Consider the following 21737-nt stretch of genomic DNA (forward strand, 5'->3'; position numbering starts at 1 on the left):
TTAACATCCATAACATATCCAAGTGATACAAATCCTCCCCCCTTTCACCCCATCCAATTCAACAATGAGTGATGTACAAAAGAGATGGGAGAAAATGGACAAGTATGTGAAGTTTGATCAAAGTCCCTGATGGAATGGCGCTGTCAGAGTGTTGATAAGTCATTTCTTGAATTAGTAATGATGATCTTTGCCTTGATCCTAGAAAGCCTAAATTTGAGATATAATAAGTCCTTTCAACAATATGAGAAGCTGCTCAGTGCTGACAAGGACGTGGACATTTGGCTACATCACGTGCCGCAACATCCCTATATCCGCTACTGACATTCATCGTGAGGGATAATATGGGCGGAAGGAATGAAACAATTACAACCCTCAGACTTCCTGCAGTATAGCAGTGTTATTGGGACAAAAATGTGTCTTGACAGCTGACTTCACACTTTCAATGAATCACTTAATAGTTATTTATCATCAAGACTCCATCAAGTGCTTGATAAAGATTTTATTCCCTGCTCTTTACATAATGACCTGCTCTCTTATCTGCTACAAACAAAACTATCAACAAATGTTAACTTTATTACAAATTACTTTATTCATGACTTGTCATTCCAAAATATTGTATGCAAACCAAATGATAATAATATAATACCTAAATTGCCAAATATTGTTTTATTTTCTCTTTAAATCCTGATAAGAAAATTTAATGAGGATACCAGGAAGGACTTCACCGATCATCAATATCACTGAAACCAAAACATTGCTCACAAAAGGGCTTTAACAATGATATGATGGAAACGACTGTTACGATGGGGACAAAAATCACTTAAATCTGTTCAACATAATATTTAGTAGTTGGTAAAATTTAACTGTTGGATGATGATCCATCTGAATACTGATATGAGTTCTTACTTCATACAAAATCATTTGGTATCTATGTGGTTTTAATTCTGATGCAGATCCGATATACATTATCTACTTAAAGGATTATATCATAGCTTTGTAATTGACATATAATTGATTTTCGATGGTGCTAGCAAATATTATACAGACAAAATTATTTTGATGAATTATTCTAAACAAGAGGCCCAAGGGGCTGACATAGCTCATCTGGTTTTCAATGGGGTTTTTTTCACAAATATATCTTTATGTCACATTAATGACATTCATCAAAGGAATCTACCATCCAAATATACTAATTCTAGTCTCTTTGTTAATCAGATGTGGTGTGAAGATTTTCAGAAATTTGACCTCTAGTACCTGGAATACTGATCAAGGTAATTCCACAAAATTTGTAGGGCTATATCCACAAAACCTACCAGCCATATTTCATAATTCTATGTCTTTAGCTTATTACGCAGAACTTGTCCGAAGGTTTTAACAAATATGACCCCTGTGACTATGAATATGGGTCAAGTTGTCTTTCTGAACGGAAAAGATGATGCCCAATAGAAGATTGGCAGGCAATAGGTGCTGCACCACAATATAATATAGCCCTTTGAGTCTGGTGAGCTAAAATGTATTGCTGGTTGGATTATTTTAAAAGAAGATAACTTCAAGATTATAAATACCAGATTTAGAAATGAAGTTACAGTATGTTATAAGTAAAACTATGAAAACAAGTATGACCAAATTTATCACAAAACTTGTGTACTAGTCTAGAATGATGAACATGTTTAAAAGGGAGATAACTAGGGTATACGAACCTAGTATCTACTGTAGATAAAAACAGATGGCTATCCTGACAGGAGATTTCAAGGGGAGTTCCTCATTTTATTCTTAGTAACCTGTATCTGAGAGGAATCCCTTTAATCTTATTCTTAGAGTATGTATCACAACATCAATTCTGCATCTGTAACATTGGAGAAAGAAAGCTCAACAAGTCTGCAAATCTCTTCTCATATCAATATATTTTCAAGTCTTTTAGAAGTTTATTTTTTCAAAGACTCTGCATCAATCAATACAGAGGATTCTGATGACGACAGACATGCATTCCTTCATTCAATATTACAGTAAACCATAGAAATGATATACTTAAAAGCTGGTTATGCTATCAAAACACTGATCTTATTAGATATACATAATATTGTTATAACAAAAGTTCATTGATATTGATGAGAAAATTCAGCTGAAAATGTTTAGAAGCAACACGATCACCTTCTGAGCAAAACAACTTTCAAGGCAAATAAAAATTGCTAGCCCTTTAGACATTAACAACTTAATAAAAATTATTCTTGAAGATAATCTAATATGTTATGATAACTTTTATGTACAAAAGTTCTTTCCTGATAAAGCATCCATCTGGTATTTTCATCACAAGGCAAAATGGCACTAGAGATAAACTGTTAAACACTCCTGATATTAAACCACAACCTAATATCAAGTTCTACAGGAAATGTTGAACCACCATATACATTCACCATTTTTTCCAACAGCCTCTTTTAAACATTTGTTTGATGTAAAGTTCTGCATTCTAAAATCTTGCTCTTCATCTACATACTTATTTTAATCAAATATAGTAAAAGGCAGTTAAGTACATTTCATGACTACCCATAATAATCAGAATATGTCTGGTCATATATGACATGGAAACTGTTTTTCAAACAAAAAAAGACACTCCAAATCTTTGTTATCTGAAAAAAAATGCAACTGCCATAGGAAAGAAACATTTTAGAAATAGCCATAGAGAAGAAATGAAAATTTGTCACCCTTCACATTAGTACAACATTCATACACACTCCACACCAAACCTCTACGTATTCCATACACATGTAATGCCATACAAGTGGTAGAAAACAATTCAGGTCCTTTTATCATCCGGGTTGGTTTCTACTCATACTTAACCATCCAAAACAATATAACTAAAAACATGTATCCTAAAGTGTGTCTGTCTTAATTGATATACTGCGCCAACCACCTGAATCCTTCACCGTACCCCTGTCGCTTCAGTACTGAACACATGAACAGCTCCATTGGACGGCCAGGAAGCTCTTTTCTTGCAACTGTCCCCTGAAAAATATAAAATCACTGATTTTCCAAAACATGTTCTGGCAATTAAAAAGATTATGGAGTATTTATTTTCCCTATACTATATCAATTTACATTGTAATATATACATATTTAATGAATTTATGACAAATATATGAAACTTTTTATGTCAAAGAGGCTTTATAAGGGTTGAATTGATTTACCTTATTACCAAGGACAAATCCCTCTTATATACAGTACTTGTTAAATATACATTTCCAAATGTTAATGGTAACTATTAAGTAGATGTAAAAATGTGGTTTTATTTTAACATAATCTTAAGGCATGAGTTTGTAATACTTTATCAAATCAAAATGATCATTGTAAGAATAACAGTAAAAAGCTGTCTGAATTTTGATTTTTAGTACACAAAACTTTTATCGACAAAAACTTACTGAGTATTTTCCTGACTGATATTAGTAGAGAATTCGATCAAAATCTTAATATCAGGAAAGTTTGTTGCTGCAGTGATGTCAATGAAATGGTTGTTAAATTACTAATATACTGACTCATCTGAAATGGGTCTTATGTGTCTCACCAGAATAGTGAGATAAGATTTACGATGAAGACAGATAAAATTTGATATTAGCCTTTCAGTAAATGACCATAATAATGTTGGACTGACAAAAATACATTAACATACATCAAGATCTTCACTCTGCAAAATATCAGTGATCCTGGCATTTTTGGTTCTGGAGGAAATCTCCAGAAGTACAACAAAATGATTATGCACAGATGACTGTACAGATATCAAATACTGAAGTCTTACCTCAGTCAGAAATAGCAGTTTATATTTCAAAAACATACATATTTATATGTGATATATGATAAAAATAAGTGTAATAGTACTTACCTTGCCTGTTGTCTGACCATGAAGACCAAACCAGTGTCTGATTTCATCCTCACTGGCTGCCCCTGCTTTGTCAATCTTGTTTCCCAGAACCAGGACAGGGGCATGAGCTACCTGTTCATCTGTTAATAAACTCTGCAAACACATAAACACAATATCCGATAACTATAGTCAAGAGACATAGTTATGATATCTCTTTTTTGACAATCACCACCCCCACTCCTTGTTTCAGGAAGATGTTTACACAGTTGTCAATTACCAAGTACATAAAAGACAATTCATTTGATGATTAATTAGTTTTCTATGTCAGCATGATTCTAGGCCTAATGGTTCTCTAGAAGTTGCTTAAATCAATAAGTCAATAAGAAAACATGCACTTTTGAAAAAGAAGTTTGAAAGTGTAATGCACAGATAAAGATATTTTCCAACAAGGATTTTCACTTCACAATCTTCCTGATCCCTATACTTACATCTAATTCCGCTTTTGCTTCTGCAAATCTTTCTTTGTCACAAACATCGACGAGAAATACAATGCCATCTACTGCTGGGAAATAGTCTTTCCATACCCGTCGAGCTTAAACAAACACATAATTTCATTGGCACAAACATTCAATTAACTTTTTACAAGATACCAATAACAACTTAATGGGGACCTGATCACTTAACTTTTGAATTTGTATAACCTTATAGTGCGCCTTTTGCTTCTTTCATTTTCAGTTTGGTTGGTTAAAAATATTGTCATAGTAACATAATAATAGTATAGTTACTTCATAGTAACAAGCGATAAGTAACAAGTGTGTATTGAATACAATCAAATTTGTCATCCAAACATGAAACATGAGAAAACACCTCTTGTTGACAAGAGTTGTAAAGAGGGCCCCTAAGGCGATAATTATGCTAGTAAAATAAAAAATGTTTTAAGTATGTACGCTGAATACACTTAGATAACATAATGAAATGGTCAAACCATTTGACAGACATTTGTTATAAGGGACAGGAGACAAACTCATTTTCTTTACCTATACAATTCTATAATACCAGTCCAAAGACATACATACATGCCCTGCCATATTAGTTCATGAGGCTGAACTTACCATTAAAGAATGCATGTAATTTCTTTTATTTATTACCTTGCTGATGACCTCCAAGGTCAAAGGTTGTGAACCTCATGCCTCCCATTGACAACTCTTCTGAAGCTGAAATGATAAAATTTTAGCAAAAAGAATTAGACAAACAAAAGTTAATGCATTTTAAAAGTACATGCATGAACTTTTAGATTTTAATCACTGTTATCAATAAGAAGAAAAACAATCATTCATTATTCAAAAGAGACTTTTACAAATTAGTATCTATTCAAGGTCCTATCGGTATTAAGAAAAATCCATTCAAAATAAATATGTGCAGTATTTATGTTTTTTGTTTAGTCTTTGTAATCTAATTGTCAAAAACATTTTTTGAGCTCAAGCACTGGCTAAGTACATTTGATCTTAAACCACAAGAAAGCCATAAAGAGTTAATCTTTTGATCATTTAGAAAAACCTCAAGTTTTAACAATATCTTAAGCAATTATTCTGTTTGAAACACATCGGTACATATTTTATATCAAACTCTTAAAAATTAAAATACAATTTCTGGTACTTTGTACAAATAAGGCCAGATTTTTTTTCAGTTTTTTGGGAATGAGATATTTTTTATCTCATTGCAGAGGATAAAAAGATCAATTGAGAATGAATTTTTTAGGACTAAACTATATATTTGAAGAATTTGACTTTATCATGAAAAAAATCCAATTTGGAATGAGGTAAATATTTCGCCCCACAGAATCCTGGAAATGGGCTGGAGGCATATTGTACTATTTGGTGGTGTTTTTTAAACAAAGATAGTTATTTGTAATTAGTGAAACAATTGAATTTAGTATGGATGATATTGAAGAAATATCATCTTTATGAAAAAAAAACTTTCATTTTGCAACAATTATAGACAATTGCCAGCTTGGTTTCTGAAATGAGGTACTGGAACTAGGATGGGATATCCCAATTCTTTGTTAATACTCCTTGTGCTTCAAAAATGCTTCATTTATACAATTACTCAAGCACATTGCACTCAGCTTTGCTGCTTGCACATATAAATAACAGAAATCATAAGTCCTGTCAATTTTTTTTTTTAAGACCTGGCACTCTTAACATCCAGTTACATGTACCTGGCAGGTAATGTACACACATCTATACACACATGCAAGCCTAATATACAATTCATTCAATGTAGAGTTGTTAATTCTAACACTAAAAATGCATTCTTGCTTGTTATTGTATTATGAATATGGATCAATGGCAATTTAGTCATGATACTTGTACAGTAGAAAACACACCTTTACATGCCATATACCTGTGCAACAGCTGTTCCTCTGTTGATATATTCAATCTAAATTTTCCAGCATAGTCATACGTTTATCTTCACGCACTTACCATGAAATAAGCATCCTAATTTTTATTATGCTTAACTTTGCAATTTAAATCACTTACCATACTTATCCTGCAATAAATGATGTGGGCTGGCATACTCGGAGTTTGGGGTGTGCTTATTGTAAGATATTATTGTTTGTTATTCTACTAAACAGAAATAGATATGGGCAAGTTTATCATGGGTTTACTGCTGGATAATTAAGATAAATCCTGAAGTTTACATGTAAATTCAATTTTGACCATTCCAATTTTCATTTATCATGAAGCTTTTCTACCCTTTATCAATACACTATATGTGTTCGACTTACAGAGCCTAGTTGCTGCCTTTACATTAACTGTTGTATAGACAGAAATTATTCCATCATGTTGTAGGTTGCTATAATGCTAACAGTATATAAACAAATAAATATAAACTAATTCCTATTTTTTCGACTCATTTCAGGCTGTTTACTTTTTACTTGAATCATTCTTACTATATAAATTATTCAACCACAAAATAAACAGCCTCACATGAGATTTACCTCTCTTACCAAATATTGTGTACTATGATGTCCTATTCTTTGTGATGTCATCCATGTATTGTAAGTGCTCATGCTTACAGCTTGTGTTTCTAATTTCTTTAAAATCTTTAATCCAGATGATGAGAACAATTCTAATTTTTGTATTACATACACACCTATCTGAAATCAGAACTATATACTTACACAAACTTTTGACATGGTCCTCATTTAAAGTTTTTTTTTATGTCATACACTCTTTCATAAAATCTGTAGTTTTCCTTATGATCTACACTGTATATACATACTGATAAATTGACACATCATGTTTTCCTTACATTTTTAGAACAGCAATAGGATAAATTTTTGTTTGCACAAACCAACTAAAGATGTTTACAAACAACTCTTTGAACTCTTCATTTGACCTATACGAGCATGCACAAGCCTGCCCTGTGGTTGCAAACAAAATAGTTTGAAAACCAAAGCAGTAAAGTGAAATGTGGTTGACAACAGATCATTAAATGATAAAAATTATGAAAAAAGAGAATGTTATATACCTCTTTTTGAATACTGAAGTTACCATTGTAGACCAGTTTACAACTTTCTATTAATAATGATAATTCACGCTAAAAAATCGAACTCTGAAGTTGTGATAGTTGGCCAAGGATTGAGGGGAAAATAATGGTACAGGGTTTTCCCTTGGCCAGTCAAACTGATGATGTTTAAAAGTCCAATGACTCAAAACATATATCAACAAAGAATCAGTGTACTTTTAAAAAGATTGGAAGTTCTATATCTCCAATTGCAAAATACTAACTAGTACGGAGAGCAGAAACTGACTGAATAACATAATAACCTGTACCAAGTTTGGGAGTATAGGTTAAGGCATTAAAATGCTAAATTTTGAGAGTCAGGGGACACCCTGATGACCGGTATTTACAGCTGGATTCATAAAGGCTCTGCCATGCTTACTTGGGTGCAATGTGGGAACGTGCTGAGCCATTCTGTCATCTTTGAGCATGTGTAGTAATGTTGTCTTTCCAGCATTATCAAGTCCCAGGAACACAAGCTTACCCGACTTTTTATATAAACCTACAACGACAAAAGACCATGCACTTTCTCATTATATAATATATAACAGTAGCAAATGCAACAGGGCAGTGAACCACAGCAATCGCATGCTGTTCTGGAGAACAACACATGTACTGTACAATGTCACGAACTATCACATCAACTTGATTAATTCATCACAGACAGGAACCAATCTTTTGGTAAATAGATAAAATCTAAGATAAAATAAAAATAAATCAGTATATTTCACACTTTTCAGTTTTTCATAAATTTACTAATTTATTTGTACAAGTACTGAGCAGTGGAGTAGAGCTATTACCTCTACACTTAATTTCATTACATACATGTAATGTGTTCTGTGATAGTGTGATCAGAATGTCAGTTTCAAAAATCAATGAAAAGAGGATTTCAGCATCCTTTATTTTTTTCATCAAATGACATTGTACAGTAAGTGTTAACCAAAATCTCCATGCACTGACACTGGACTTGTCAGACAATTGCTGAATACTTACTAGGGTGGAGAGTAGGAACTGGCTGAATTAAATGACCTTCTTTCAGCACGCTCAAAAGCGTGGTTTTCCCAGCATTATCCAGGCCAAGAAACAGCAATTTTCCTGACTTTCTTGTCAATCCTAGTTTTATATATATGTAACAGTATGTAATATGGAAAGTCCTATTTACTCCATTGTAATGGTTTATCTTCAGACAAATATAAGTTTAGCAAAACACAAGGTCCAATGGCCCTGCATCATTCGCCTGTTATTCAATGGGTTTTTTGTCACACATATATATTTAAATCATGTATCATGACATTCAAATTGTCTTTATCAAATCTTTTTAAACAAACTTTGAAGCTAGCATGCTTACACGGACAGGTAAATATTTGTCCTCAACTGGTGACCTCTATTGTGGATAACCTTAATTAATAAAATTCATGGACTGGTGAAGTCATTTAAATGGTGTTACAACAAATTTGATCTTAGATATGGATCCTAAAGTAATTCTCTTGAACATATTATTTGCCAGACATTATCCCAGGAAACTACATGTATAAAGCAAGTATTGTATCAGATTCTAGGTCTTCTGGTTTGTTAAAAGAAAATGTTGTATAAATATTTCAGCAAATGAGACTCCTGTGACTTTGAATATAGGTAGTGGTCATATCTTTTCCAGAACATCGTTGAGCTTCGTCCTTGAAATATATACCAAACCAAATATCATGGTTTTTGGCTTTTTGGTGAGTCAGAAGAAGTTGTTTGAGCGATTCAACAAGTCTGACCCTTGTGACATTCAATTATAAGTCATCCATGAATTCTATAGTACACCACATATCATGACTTTAGGCCTTTTGGTTAATCAGAAGCCATTTAAAGGAAAAAAACATATGCTAAACCAATGATTGATGCTGCACTACAGCATGGGACACGACGAGCTTGAACAATCTGTCAAAACCAATTAAAACTAAAAATATCAACCAGAGGATAACTAATACCCTTGCAGATGTAAAAACCTCTACATATCAAGTTTGGTCAAAAGCAATATCAAATTTTCATAAATGCCACTGCATGGTTGTCATGGCAATGAAACACAAACAGTAATATCTGGCACCCTCTTTTACCCCTTTGACATCCTCTTATACCCCTATATACCAAATTTGATCAAAATTGGATGATGTCTGAATTTTGACCAATTAGAGGTCAGGATATTGTTGCCATTGTTACTGTTCCTGAAACACCTAGTGTATCCTACTATTATCGTGGCAACCAAAATTTTTAAAATATATACATAAAAGTTGAATGCATATCTACATGCCTGTTTAGTTCCAGGTTGAGAAGGAGTTCTTAAGATAATATTTGCAGATGACTGAGAGACAGGCTGATAAGAGTATACATCCCCCACCCCAAACTTCATGGCGGGTATATAATAGTCAAGTAACTATTTTCTGCATACGGGTACACCCTATATATCCAGCACTTTCTGAAAAGACTGAAGGCTGAAAAAGGGAGATAATCAATTCATATCTCAATTGATTGAACTGATTACCAAAATGAAGCTGCATGTTCTAATTCATGAACTTGCATCAGTCATAACCAAACTCATGGTAAACAAAGATTTTTTTCAAAAACAAATCCTTCTTATTATCATTTTTCTAAATTTGGCCATTCAATAATTGAAGCTTTAACGACCAGACGGCACCTATACTGTTTCTTTTCAGTTAATTTTCAAACTTCCATTTTTTTTGTTATTCTCAATATTAAAACATTGTATTATCAGATAACCAAAATCCTTCATAAAAACATTATTTTGTCAATCTTGATTAGCTTTCTGCATTTCTCAGATTCTCAATTTCTGTTATCATTATTACCTGAAAATGTCCATTCATTAACGGATAGAATCACTATAATCAAGGAAATATATATCTATAACCACACAGCAAAGCTTTTGTAGCTACACTCCTTAACATTCTAAACATTTATATCATTGTTGTGTAACAGTCATTTCACTGGTGAAATAAACAGCATATGCATTCACTAGAAATGCAATTTTATAATTCAGAAGAATATTCACCTAAATAATTTAATATTCCAGCAAACCAGTCCCACAGAAACATTGTTTGAATTACCTGAAAAAGAAAAAAAAACAAATAAGTCACTCTGTTTTACCTTAAAGACTTCCTAATGCAAGGAATAGATCATTTGATGCAGACTGCTAAAAGTTTCATATTTAAGCATATGCTGAATGCCAGAAAATATTTATGTGCCAGGGCTAATGTCACCAATCACTGACAATCTGGAGAGATAGGTAAGTGTACTACACATTTGTTGTTTAAAGTCATTAAAGTTGGATATATGGATTGGTGTTGCAAAATTATTTTTATGTGCATTGTTACTTTACAGGATTTTCATATAATGCTAGTTTTCCCCCAAAAAAGTTAAATCTCATCATATGAATTGATGATCTGTAGAACTACAATTTGATGCAAAAATAAGTTAACATGTACGTTCATAAAGTGATATATTACATCATCAAGCATTTAAAAGTACTGATTCTTCACCAACGTTTCCTGTTTACAGAAGTATTATGCGAATATTGATATCATTTTACATACATTCAGCAATCACTGACATTTTTCTCACTTTCACAACTGAAAGATACATTGAAATACTAAACTTATTCTAAGAACAATCGTTCAAGCTGAAATGCAGTATTTCGCCAGTTACAAGGATTCTAGCAAGTTCAATGAATGTGTCATTTGTTTCCAATCTCGGAGTCACCGAATTCAATAAATTCGGAGACGTTTGTCAGAATACTTACAATCGTTGGTAATAGTTTATACTGAAGGACGGTAAAATCGCTAATGTTATTCCTACTGCTACTTATTCGTACAACTGTAACGACGAAACTGCACTTTGTACACGAAAGCAAGATGGAAGTAAAATTGTTTTGTAAGAACGATATCTATTGGATAAATGAAAAACTTTAGCCAATGAAAATGCTCCTAACAAAAAGGTTATTTATGTGTACTTCCGGTGAAATTTCGACGGCGACGATCCAGCGAAAAGGATGGCATCGTTGTTGGGACGACTGGTATGTATATTATTCATAACATGAATTTGTCATTTTATGTCGGGTACCATTTTTTTAAAAGTTAGACGCGAAAGTACAAGGCTAAGATCGTTTAAATGAACGCAACTTCTGACGGGCGCATTTAAAACAACAACCACACAAATCTAAGCCAGGTAAATACCCTCGATATATACTGAATGTCCTTATGTTTTCACCCTCACCAAATAAGTCGGTTCTCACCTTCGTCACTTGAATTAAAGTTTGTAATCTAACTGTGACAGATTGCCACATGTTCAACAGATAAGAAAGACAATCTTATAATATCTATATTTATTACAATTTACAAGAATGATTATGCAAAATATACAAATTGATATACATACATCATACATGTGATTGTCTCTCACACGACAGACTCATGCCCTGAATAATAATGTACCACACTGGCAATATCTTCAATATATCACAACAACTAAATCCTACTGTATTCTGAAGCATTTACAATATATCACTGTCACAAAGTCATTTGAGTCTACTGTTCTGTGGTGACGAACGTAGAAAACCAGTTCCACCTGACAGATATGTAAGTGCTGCATGGCACAGTTTTCATATATCAGAACAATGAGAGGCATCAAGTGTATCAGACTCACCAAAGTTACCTTGTGGATATGGTTGTTACTCAAGGTGTCAATAACTGAACATGACCATATATATGTATATTATAGCAACAGTCTGCAAAGACACACTCTAGACAATCATGTGTCCTTCCAGGTAAACAAACACCTGTTTATGAATATTTAAGGGATTCCATATTTGCTACTGTCGGTTCAGCTCTTAGCAATATTTATATATGGACATGGTAGGAACATGGAGTTACAATGTATAAATAATAATTCCTGTAAGAGTATGTCCTGAGCAACATATTTATTTATTCAATACAAATATTTTATACACCATAGTAATACACACCACTGCACTCAAGAGTATCTATGCATACCTGTTAGCTCAACACTGTTAACAACCTGCTATGTACAAGCTTACAGGCCTGTACATCCTCAATAGTTCATAAACACAACCTGATATAAATACATTCTAAATTAATGTTGCTGTATTTCATGGTCCTGAACTCCTTCTTGATAATGTAAACACACTAACCCATCAAGATGTCTGCCTGTTTACCTTTCTCCTTGCAATTGTACCATGTGCCAGTACCTTTTAAAAGTTTTGGGTGGGAAATGATGCATAATTTAAATAAGATAAAATAACAGAAAACATAATTACACACCTATATATTCACTTCCATGTAACAAAGTTTAATGGGTGATGTGTATTTTATTTAACAACCTTAGCCTTGTATTTGATCAGGATTTTAATTGATTTAAATAACGTAGACCTGGAACATACATGGATATGATCAGTGGAAATAGTTTCCTGAGTATTCATCTGAGGAAAATTTTCCTGCCTGCTTCGTAAAGAAAAAAAAATGTCCATTGTCCATGTAAATATGTCTTTGATGACATCCTGGATGGAATTTGATTTGTTTTGAATAACTTCCTTAAATGAAGTTAGAATTAGATATGTTAAGACTCAAAATACATGAATGTTTAGAGTTTTTCTGTCTCTGAGTTATCAAATCTATTGTCTCTGCTACTCAAATTAATTTAATAATAATCTTGGCAAGTTCATTTTACAAACAAGTTCATTATAAAAACAAATGATTAGTTAGATTATGATTACCATGAAATACTTATTCATTTCTATTTTTATCTTGATTATAATTTTATCCTAAAAGTGAGTGAAGATTGACTGAAATCCATATTAATGACATTAGATAAAACACTTCACTTTTTCAAATACTTTATATTTACAAATATCCTTTGACCAATACCTATGCTTATTATGGCTTAGTTTATATTGTTCATTCCATTTCACTTAGTATTTAAATTATGTCATAGATGCAAGTTTTAATTTAAATTTGAAATTGTTTCCTTTTCCTAATTTTCATATGTAAGGTTACCATGGTTCCAAGTCATGCAATTTAGATTTCAAGGCTGAGAAATAAAATGGATGACAGACGACCATCTTTTATTATATATTGTATGTTTTGCGAGTGTTATTTTACATTGATCAGATTACAACACTTTTTCAGGTATGTATGGTAAACCTCCAGTCAGTCTGAATAGGCGGGTTGTTTGAACACATGATTTTTTCTGCTTAGTGAAAGTTCAAAACCTTTCTAGTTTGTTTTACCAACATTGTTCGAGCATACTACGAGATCGCACACATTGCTATAGATAAAGGCGTTGGCATCGCAATAACCACTCCACGTGGTCATTGGTCACATTGATGTTAAACGCTGTTGGTAGATGGCTGTAAATGACCATTGTAAGTAATTGATAGCACCAAGTTATACACAAACATGTCACTTTGAACTGACTGAAGGTTTACTGTATACTTCCACCAGTGGATATACCATATGATATATACATGTTTAAATCAGCAGCTGAACTATGATGTTCTCCAACAGCTCAAGATCTTTTTTTTCATTTCAGTACCAGGCCCGGCCTGTACAACAATTCAGGCTTGTACAACACTGTTCTAACAGATTTGTTCATCAGAAAAATTTGAGATCTGGTGTTCCAAAAACAACTATAAAAAGAATGGTAAAGTTGTCTTATGAGACTGCACAGTTTCCCCACCAAATTGGAGTTACAAAATCATGGAATTCCTGGCATACAAGTAATGTATTTTTCATTGTATTGTGCATGCTTCTATCCCTCTTTTTAATTTAGTTTTTAGGTCATCTATATCACGTGACCCAAAGGTCAATATTAAACATTGGCCTGTAGCCATTGTGCTGTGTAAATTGTCTGCTTTTCATAAACTTTACAGTTTGCACTACCTGGGTATATTTTATTTGACCAGGTAACTTTAGCCATTGTGATTCTCTGATGATAAATAATTGATTTTTAACTTCTCAAAACCCTAATACTCTATTCAATTTTAATACGAATTGCTGCAGAAACATTTTGCTTTAAAACCATACTTTCTTTACTTTTCCTTAATGCCAAAGTAAATTTGACCAAATTTGATCCAAAACATTTTTGGGGATGGGCAATCATTTACAAAATTCAGAAAGTTGATTGAAAGCCTGGGGACTGGGTGATCGGGCCCCAGTGTAGAATTTGGCTAAAATTTTGCTTTAAAATCCTATTCTACCTTAACTGTTTTCACCTAATTTGGTGTGAAACATAATCATGGATGGGCTATCATTTCTTATTCAGGTGATTCAAAGACTTGGGACTGTGAGGCAGAGCCCAGAATGGGAACTAAAGCTGTAATTTTGCTTTGAAAGTCTACTTAAGTCTTCTTTACTACCGATGAAGGGAAGGTGTGAACGTTTCAAGTACTGTAGTACTGAACAAAGTATTGATAGTATTGTACCGAAGTACTTCACCAATCGAATTCCTTAAATTTATGCAACAAGCTCTCTGATTGGCAGAGCCAAGTCTAGATCGATTGTGGGTGGAGCCAGGTGAAAAAATACTGTGCAGACATCGGCATTTTACAAACACTCGACTGTCGCGAGAGGTTAATTGGAAGAGTCCAAGTCACAGGTGGCTTCAGATCAGACCTAATTGGGTTGTCCCATTTGTTTCGTTCTACACCCAATGATACCTTGCTTTTCCATCGATGGTACAACGAGAAAACGAAAGTTACTCAGTACTAAACTAATTTACGTACAAAATATATATCAACAGGTTAGATCACTGGGACCGGAGAATTCATAACATCTTAACAGTGAATATAGTCATATAGTCTTTCTGTACTAGTTTTATTTATTTATTTATTTTTTTGAAAGGGGGGGGTGGGAGGGTTGGCTCAAAATATTTTGGTTTAAGCCCAAGCTCTATTATATGTAACAAAGAATTATGAATTACCTGGGACCTCCTGATATATGCCGATAACTCATACTGCATTAAAAAATAAAGGAATTCTGTGGTCCCATATATTTTTTATTTTATTTTTTATCTTTCCATCGAAAATTAAACATATCCGCAACATGTGAAAAAACTTTGAAGTTGGTTGGGCGGAATATCTAGAGCATTTACTACTGCAAGTTCCAGAAATTCTGACACAAGTCGGGTATTTGCCTGAAGCCTCTGTCTCATGACATTGAATACATATTCAGTTACGTTGTATTCCGGGAATAAGGCGGCTGAAAAACCAGGGACACGCCATATTCTTTCAGCATATTTCTTAAAATGCGCTCTCCCTGTCTATGGTGATGGAATCCACAATTATCCATCACAACCACATCGCCTTGTACAAAAACAGGATTCCCCATATCGTTCGTATCGGACATAATTTCGTCAAAGAAAATTTTGCATACTGTTGCCGTCGACGGACATTTTTCCAGCGATTACTTAGTAATTGTTATGTAACTGATAGTGTACTCCGCCTACCGGAACAAATTGGGTGTCAGATCAACTATTCAGGTTGTCTAAACTCCGCCCCCGACCAATCACAGAGGTCGTTGTATACTTGACTCGATTATTTGAATACTTCAATACAATAGTAGCAATACTTTGTTCAATACTATAGTAAGTGTGTCGTTCACACCTTCCCTTCATCGGTAGTAATGCTTCAACATATTTCAACTAAATTTGGTCTAAATCGTCACTAAGGGACTTCTATCATTTCATAAATTCAGAAAGTTGAATAGACCCCAGGTTACAGAGGGATGGGGGAGCGGGATCTAAAATGGGGAATTTAGCTAAAATTCTTGCTTTCTAATTCTAGTATTCCTAAATTCTCTTGAGCATTTCAACCAAATTGTCTAAAATTGTAACTTTGTGACATATATTACTAGTGTAGTATACACTGCAGCGTTTTTTTCATTGGCTTTGCCAGTTAGATATCAGTCGTGATTTAATAACATGGACAATAATGTTATGCCATGGATTGAAAATGGAAAAACAAAAGACCTCCATTTGGTTTTGTCCTCAATACTTTGACATTGAAATAAAAACTCCAGTAAGATCCTATATATAACACACCCCTCCCTGTATGCTTCATGATTGTAAGTTAACACACTTTTCCATGTATGTTTATACGTGACTGTAACACGCTCCTCCCTGTAGGTTTATACGTGACTGTAACATACTCTTCCCTGTAGGTTTATACGTGACTGTAACATACTCTTCCCTGTAAGTTTCCTTTTTCTTTTTTTAATTGTAATTATTTATTTTCAGAAGATTTTGCATGGTATACACAATGACATAAAATCACATTGACACCCTCTCACACTCACTGATTTTATATTAAACACCCTCCATGTATAATTATAATATTGCAATACAACCGTCCCAGTATGATTGTATCTCACTGTTACACACCCCTCCCGGTATGATTATATCTGACTGTTACACACCCCTCCCGGTATGATTATATCTGACTGTTACACACCCCTCCCTGTATGATTATATCTGACTGTTACACACCCCTCCCAGTATGATTATATCTGACTGTAACACAACCCTCCCTGTATGATTATATCTAACAGTAACACACCCCTCCCTGTATGATTATATCTGACTGTAACACACCCCTCCCTGTATGATTATATCTAACAGTAACACACCCCTCCCTGTATGATTATATCTGACTGTTACACACCCTCCCTGTATGATTATATCTGACTGTAACACACCCCTCCTTGTATGATTATATCTAACAGTAACACACCCCTCCCTGTATGATTATATCTGACTGTTACACACCCCTCCCTGTATGATTATATCTGACTGTAACACACCCCTCCCTGTATGATTATATATGACAGTAACACACCCCTCCCTGTATGATTGTAGCACACCCCTCCTGGTATGATTATATCTGACTGTTACACACCCCTCCCTGTATGATTATATCAGATTGTAGCACATCCCTCCCTGTATGATTATATTTGACTGTTACACACCCCTCCCTGTATGATTATATCTGACAGTAACACACCCCTCCCTGTATGATTATATCTGACAGTAACACACCCCTCCCTGTATGATTATATCTGACTGTAACACACCCCTCCCTGTATGATTATATATGACAGTAACACACCCCTCCCTGTATGATTATATCTGACTGTAACACACCCCTCCCTGTATGATTGTAACACACCCCTCCTGGTATGATCATATCTGACTGTTACACACCCCTCCCTGTATGATTATATCTGATTGTAGCACATCCCTCCCTGTATGATTATATTTGACTGTTACACACCCCTCCCTGTATGATTATATCTGACAGTAACACACCCCTCCCTGTATAATTATATATGACAGTAACACACCCCTCCCTGTATGATTATATCTGACTGTTACACACCCCTCCCTGTATGATTATATCTGACTGTTACACACCCCTCCCAGTATGATTATATCTGACTGTAACACACCCCTCCCTGTATGATTATATCTAACAGTAACACACCCCTCCCTGTATGATTATATCTGACTGTAACACACCCCTCCCTGTATGATTATATCTAACAGTAACACACCCCTCCCTGTATGATTATATCTGACTGTTACACACCCTCCCTGTATGATTATATCTGACTGTAACACACCCCTCCTTGTATGATTATATCTAACAGTAACACACCCCTCCCTGTATGATTATATCTGACTGTTACACACCCCTCCCTGTATGATTATATCTGACTGTAACACACCCCTCCCTGTATGATTATATATGACAGTAACACACCCCTCCCTGTATGATTGTAACACACCCCTCCTGGTATGATTATATCTGACTGTTACACACCCCTCCCTGTATGATTATATCAGATTGTAGCACATCCCTCCGTGTATGATTATATTTGACTGTTACACACCCCTCCCTGTATGATTATATCTGACAGTAACACACCCCTCCCTGTATGATTATATCTGACAGTAACACACCCCTCCCTGTATGATTATATCTGACTGTAACACACCCCTCCCTGTATGATTATAAATGACAGTAACACACCCCTCCCTGTATGATTATATCTGACTGTAACACACCCCTCCCTGTATGATTGTAACACACCCCTCCTGGTATGATCATATCTGACTGTTACACACCCCTCCCTGTATGATTATATCTGATTGTAGCACATCCCTCCCTGTATGATTATATTTGACTGTTACACACCCCTCCCTGTATGATTATATCTGACAGTAACACACCCCTCCCTGTATAATTATATATGACAGTAACACACCCCTCCCTGTATGATTATATCTGACTGTAACACACCCCTCCCTGTATGATTATATCTGACTGTAACACACCCTCCCTGTATGATTGTAACACAACCCTCCCTAACCATAAAATAAAACTTTAATATTAATGTGATGTAACATAATTGTGAAATACTGTGATAAACTATCTTGAGTGTATTAGTAATTATAACCACACATATTACCAGCTGTGAAAGAAGAAAATTAACAAGTATCCTGCTAACAAGTAGAAACTTTCTGTAGAACTGCAAATGATAGAGTTTGTTTTGTATTTTATAGGACTAAAGTAATGTTCATATTAAAATTTCTGAAACTCCAGTTACAACAATAACTAGATGTATTTCAACATTCATCTAAGTTAGTAAGAATTCATCCCTGATGTCATTGAATAACAGCTAAATACAGATACCTGACACTCTTGTCTTTCTTTAGCTTTTGGGTATTAAACTTATTTTTTACTTGACAGGTAATTTACACGAAGAAGAAGGAGCATCAGCTGCAGCATTAGAGGACGAGATGATCAGGAGATTTCTCCAAGGGATCTGGGGCAACAAACTTTTATCTGAGTGTATTATCAAACGTCAGTTTAATGCAATAACATTAGTATTTACAGTACGGGAAATTGGAAAATTAAAAGAAGTAAATTTCCTTACTGGTTTTACAGAGGAACTTTTTAGTCATATATTTAAACGTCCAGTTAATATTGAAGTGCAAGTCTGCAGCTCAACCTTCCAAGAAGTTTTCAAGTGGATTTAACATCTCGCAGCATATTGATATTGAAATAAATTTTAATTCTGTATCATGTGGCTTAGAATTTTGTGTCTTATAAAACAAAAGACTTCTACAAATATTCATCAAAATAAGTGTTCTTAAAAGAATTTGATTCTGGTTATGGAGATATTTTCTTGAGATATACTGCAAAGATCTTTCTCAAATTTTATGTATAGGATCCTCTTGCTCCCTAGTTGTGCCTGTGTGAGTTTGGGGCTGATCAGAAAAGAACAAAAATGGCCAACAGGCAGCCATCTTGGATTTTGCATAGTAAAGATTGTTATCCCTATTTCTTAAGATTTACTGAATGGATCTTTGAAATTTCATAGATATGTTCCCTTTGGTCTCTACTCGTGCCCGTTTGATTTTGGGACTGATCAGGAGAAACAAAATGGCTTCCAGGCGACCATTTTGGATTTGGCAGGTAAAAAAGATGATCATCGCTATGTCTGCAAAGGAGTATTAAAATTTCTTATCATTAACAGCAAAAACACGGAAAAGAAGGGAAAATGTTTAACTTTCAAAGGGAAAATATAGATCAAACAACGGTTGGTGCCAAAATCCCACTGGGATCTCTTGTGGCGAGTGTTGTTGAACTTAATTATTCATATTCATAGCATTGCAGCAACTACTTGCAAAAACTTGATTGCAGCCGATGAGTTAAATGATGGTGTTAGTGACATGATAGTGTTAGTGACTTGATAGTGTTATTGACTTGTGTAAGTGACATGATAGTGTTAGTGACATGATAGTGTTAGTGACATGTGTAAGTGACATGATAGTGTTAGTGACATGATAGTGTTAGTGACATGTGTAAGTGACTTGATAGTGTTAGTGACATGTGTAAGTGACATGATAGTGTTAGTGACATGTGTAAGTGACTTGATAGTGTTAGTGACATGTGTAAGTGACATGATAGTGTTAGTGACTTGATAGTGTTAGTGACATGTGTAAGTGACATGATTGTGTTAGTGACATGATAGTGTTAGTGACATGTGTAAGTGACTTGATAGTGTTAGTGACATGTGTAAGTGACATGATAGTGTTAGTGACTTGATAGTGTTAGTGACATGTGTAAGTGACATGATTGTGTTAGTGACATGATAGTGTTAGTGACATGTGTAAGTGACATGATTGTGTTAGTGACATGTGTTAGTGACATGACTGTGTTAGTGACATGATAGTGTTAGTGACATGATAGTGTTAGTGACATGTGTAAGTGACATGATTGTGTTAGTGACATGATAGTGTTAGTGACATGTGTAAGTGACTTGATAGTGTTAGTGACATGATAGTGTTAGTGACATGTGTAAGTGACATGATTGTGTTAGTGACATGATAGTGTTAGTGACATGTGTAAGTGACTTGATAGTGTTAGTGACATGATAGTGTTAGTGACATGGGTAAGTGACATGATAGTGTTAGTGACTTGATAGTGTTAGTGACATGATAGTGTTAGTGATAGTGTTTGAGACAAGTTAGATTTTCATTTCAATGTAAATGCGTCAATTAAAAAGGTCACATATTTAGGAGTAATCTAGCCATTGACTCGATTCTTTGTGCCTTTTTTTTATATACAATTTTCAGCTTTAATTGAAATATTGCCAGCGACATACACGATGAACACATCACTTTCCGACAAGGTGACTCCGATCGACTAAGGCGATGAGCGGAAATAGGCGCCCTATTACGTTAAAGCACCACACCTCTTTGTGATACTGCTGTTTTTATTTCCCCCATTCGGTCTATATTTGTATACCGCCACGTTATGTGGTTAATATTAGCTAGGATTAGTGTCGCTTAGTTTGCACGGCCAAAATCCCGCTTATTTGCATTTCCTTATATGTAATATTTATTTATATGACAAAAAGTGTATCATACCGAATCTGGTATGTAGGATATTGGGATTTTTTTTGCAACAGAAACTTGGATAAATATTGATTCTAAAGTGATGGTAACTCTATCACTTGTGTTTGTCATACTGTTGTTCAAGATGATTTTAAGAGGGTCTACGGCCGAAAACGTCATGGGGCGGATGTGGAGTGCTGTTTTCTATCTCAGAATATCGTGTCTTCTCAATACCTACTAAACCAAAAAATGTCGGTAAATATGCCACGAATGGATACGGCATACATTTAGTCATCGGAACGATATTCATTAGTATCTGGAATTATAAATTCCTAATATATTAAAGTTT

General features: G+C 34.4%; 2 protein-coding genes across 2 annotated transcripts; one reads left to right on the forward strand and one right to left on the reverse strand.

Annotated features, from left to right (window-relative positions):
• Positions 1-565: 565 nt before the first annotated feature.
• LOC132543913 (GTP-binding protein SAR1-like) lies at positions 566-11321 on the reverse strand. Its single transcript, XM_060207464.1, has 7 exons — positions 11217-11321; positions 10470-10524; positions 7803-7922; positions 5002-5067; positions 4342-4445; positions 3875-4006; positions 566-3003 (listed from the first exon to the last, which is right to left on the reverse strand). The coding sequence occupies exons 2-7, from the start codon at positions 10510-10512 to the stop codon at positions 2887-2889; spliced, it is 582 nt and encodes a 193-aa protein (XP_060063447.1). The 5' UTR covers positions 10513-10524; positions 11217-11321; the 3' UTR covers positions 566-2886.
• Positions 11322-11426: 105 nt separating this feature from the next.
• On the forward strand, positions 11427-19568 carry LOC132543886 (small ribosomal subunit protein uS3m-like). Its single transcript, XM_060207423.1, has 3 exons — positions 11427-11489; positions 14021-14207; positions 19236-19568. The coding sequence occupies exons 1-3, from the start codon at positions 11466-11468 to the stop codon at positions 19523-19525; spliced, it is 501 nt and encodes a 166-aa protein (XP_060063406.1). The 5' UTR covers positions 11427-11465; the 3' UTR covers positions 19526-19568.
• Positions 19569-21737: the final 2169 nt, after the last annotated feature.

Source organism: Ylistrum balloti, unplaced genomic scaffold, assembly GCF_031769215.1.
Source record: "Ylistrum balloti isolate Yb309-2 unplaced genomic scaffold, AGI_CSIRO_Ybal_v1 Utg369772, whole genome shotgun sequence".
NCBI classification, from domain to species: Eukaryota; Metazoa; Mollusca; class Bivalvia; order Pectinida; family Pectinidae; genus Ylistrum; species Ylistrum balloti.

Coding starts and splice junctions, on each gene's coding strand:
- LOC132543913 (XM_060207464.1), bottom strand. CDS start 10,512: ATGTTTCTGTGGGACTGGTTTGCTGGAATATTAAATTATTTAG. Junction 5,068..7,802: donor CGTTCCCACATTGCACCCAA/GTAAGCATGGCA, acceptor TTATCATTTCAG/CTTCAGAAGAGTTGTCAATG. Junction 3,004..3,874: donor ATGGTCAGACAACAGGCAAG/GTAAGTACTATT, acceptor TATATTTTTCAG/GGGACAGTTGCAAGAAAAGA.
- LOC132543886 (XM_060207423.1), top strand. CDS start 11,466: ATGGCATCGTTGTTGGGACGACTG. Junction 11,490..14,020: donor CATCGTTGTTGGGACGACTG/GTATGTATATTA, acceptor TTTTCATTTCAG/TACCAGGCCCGGCCTGTACA. Junction 14,208..19,235: donor ATGGAATTCCTGGCATACAA/GTAATGTATTTT, acceptor TTTACTTGACAG/GTAATTTACACGAAGAAGAA.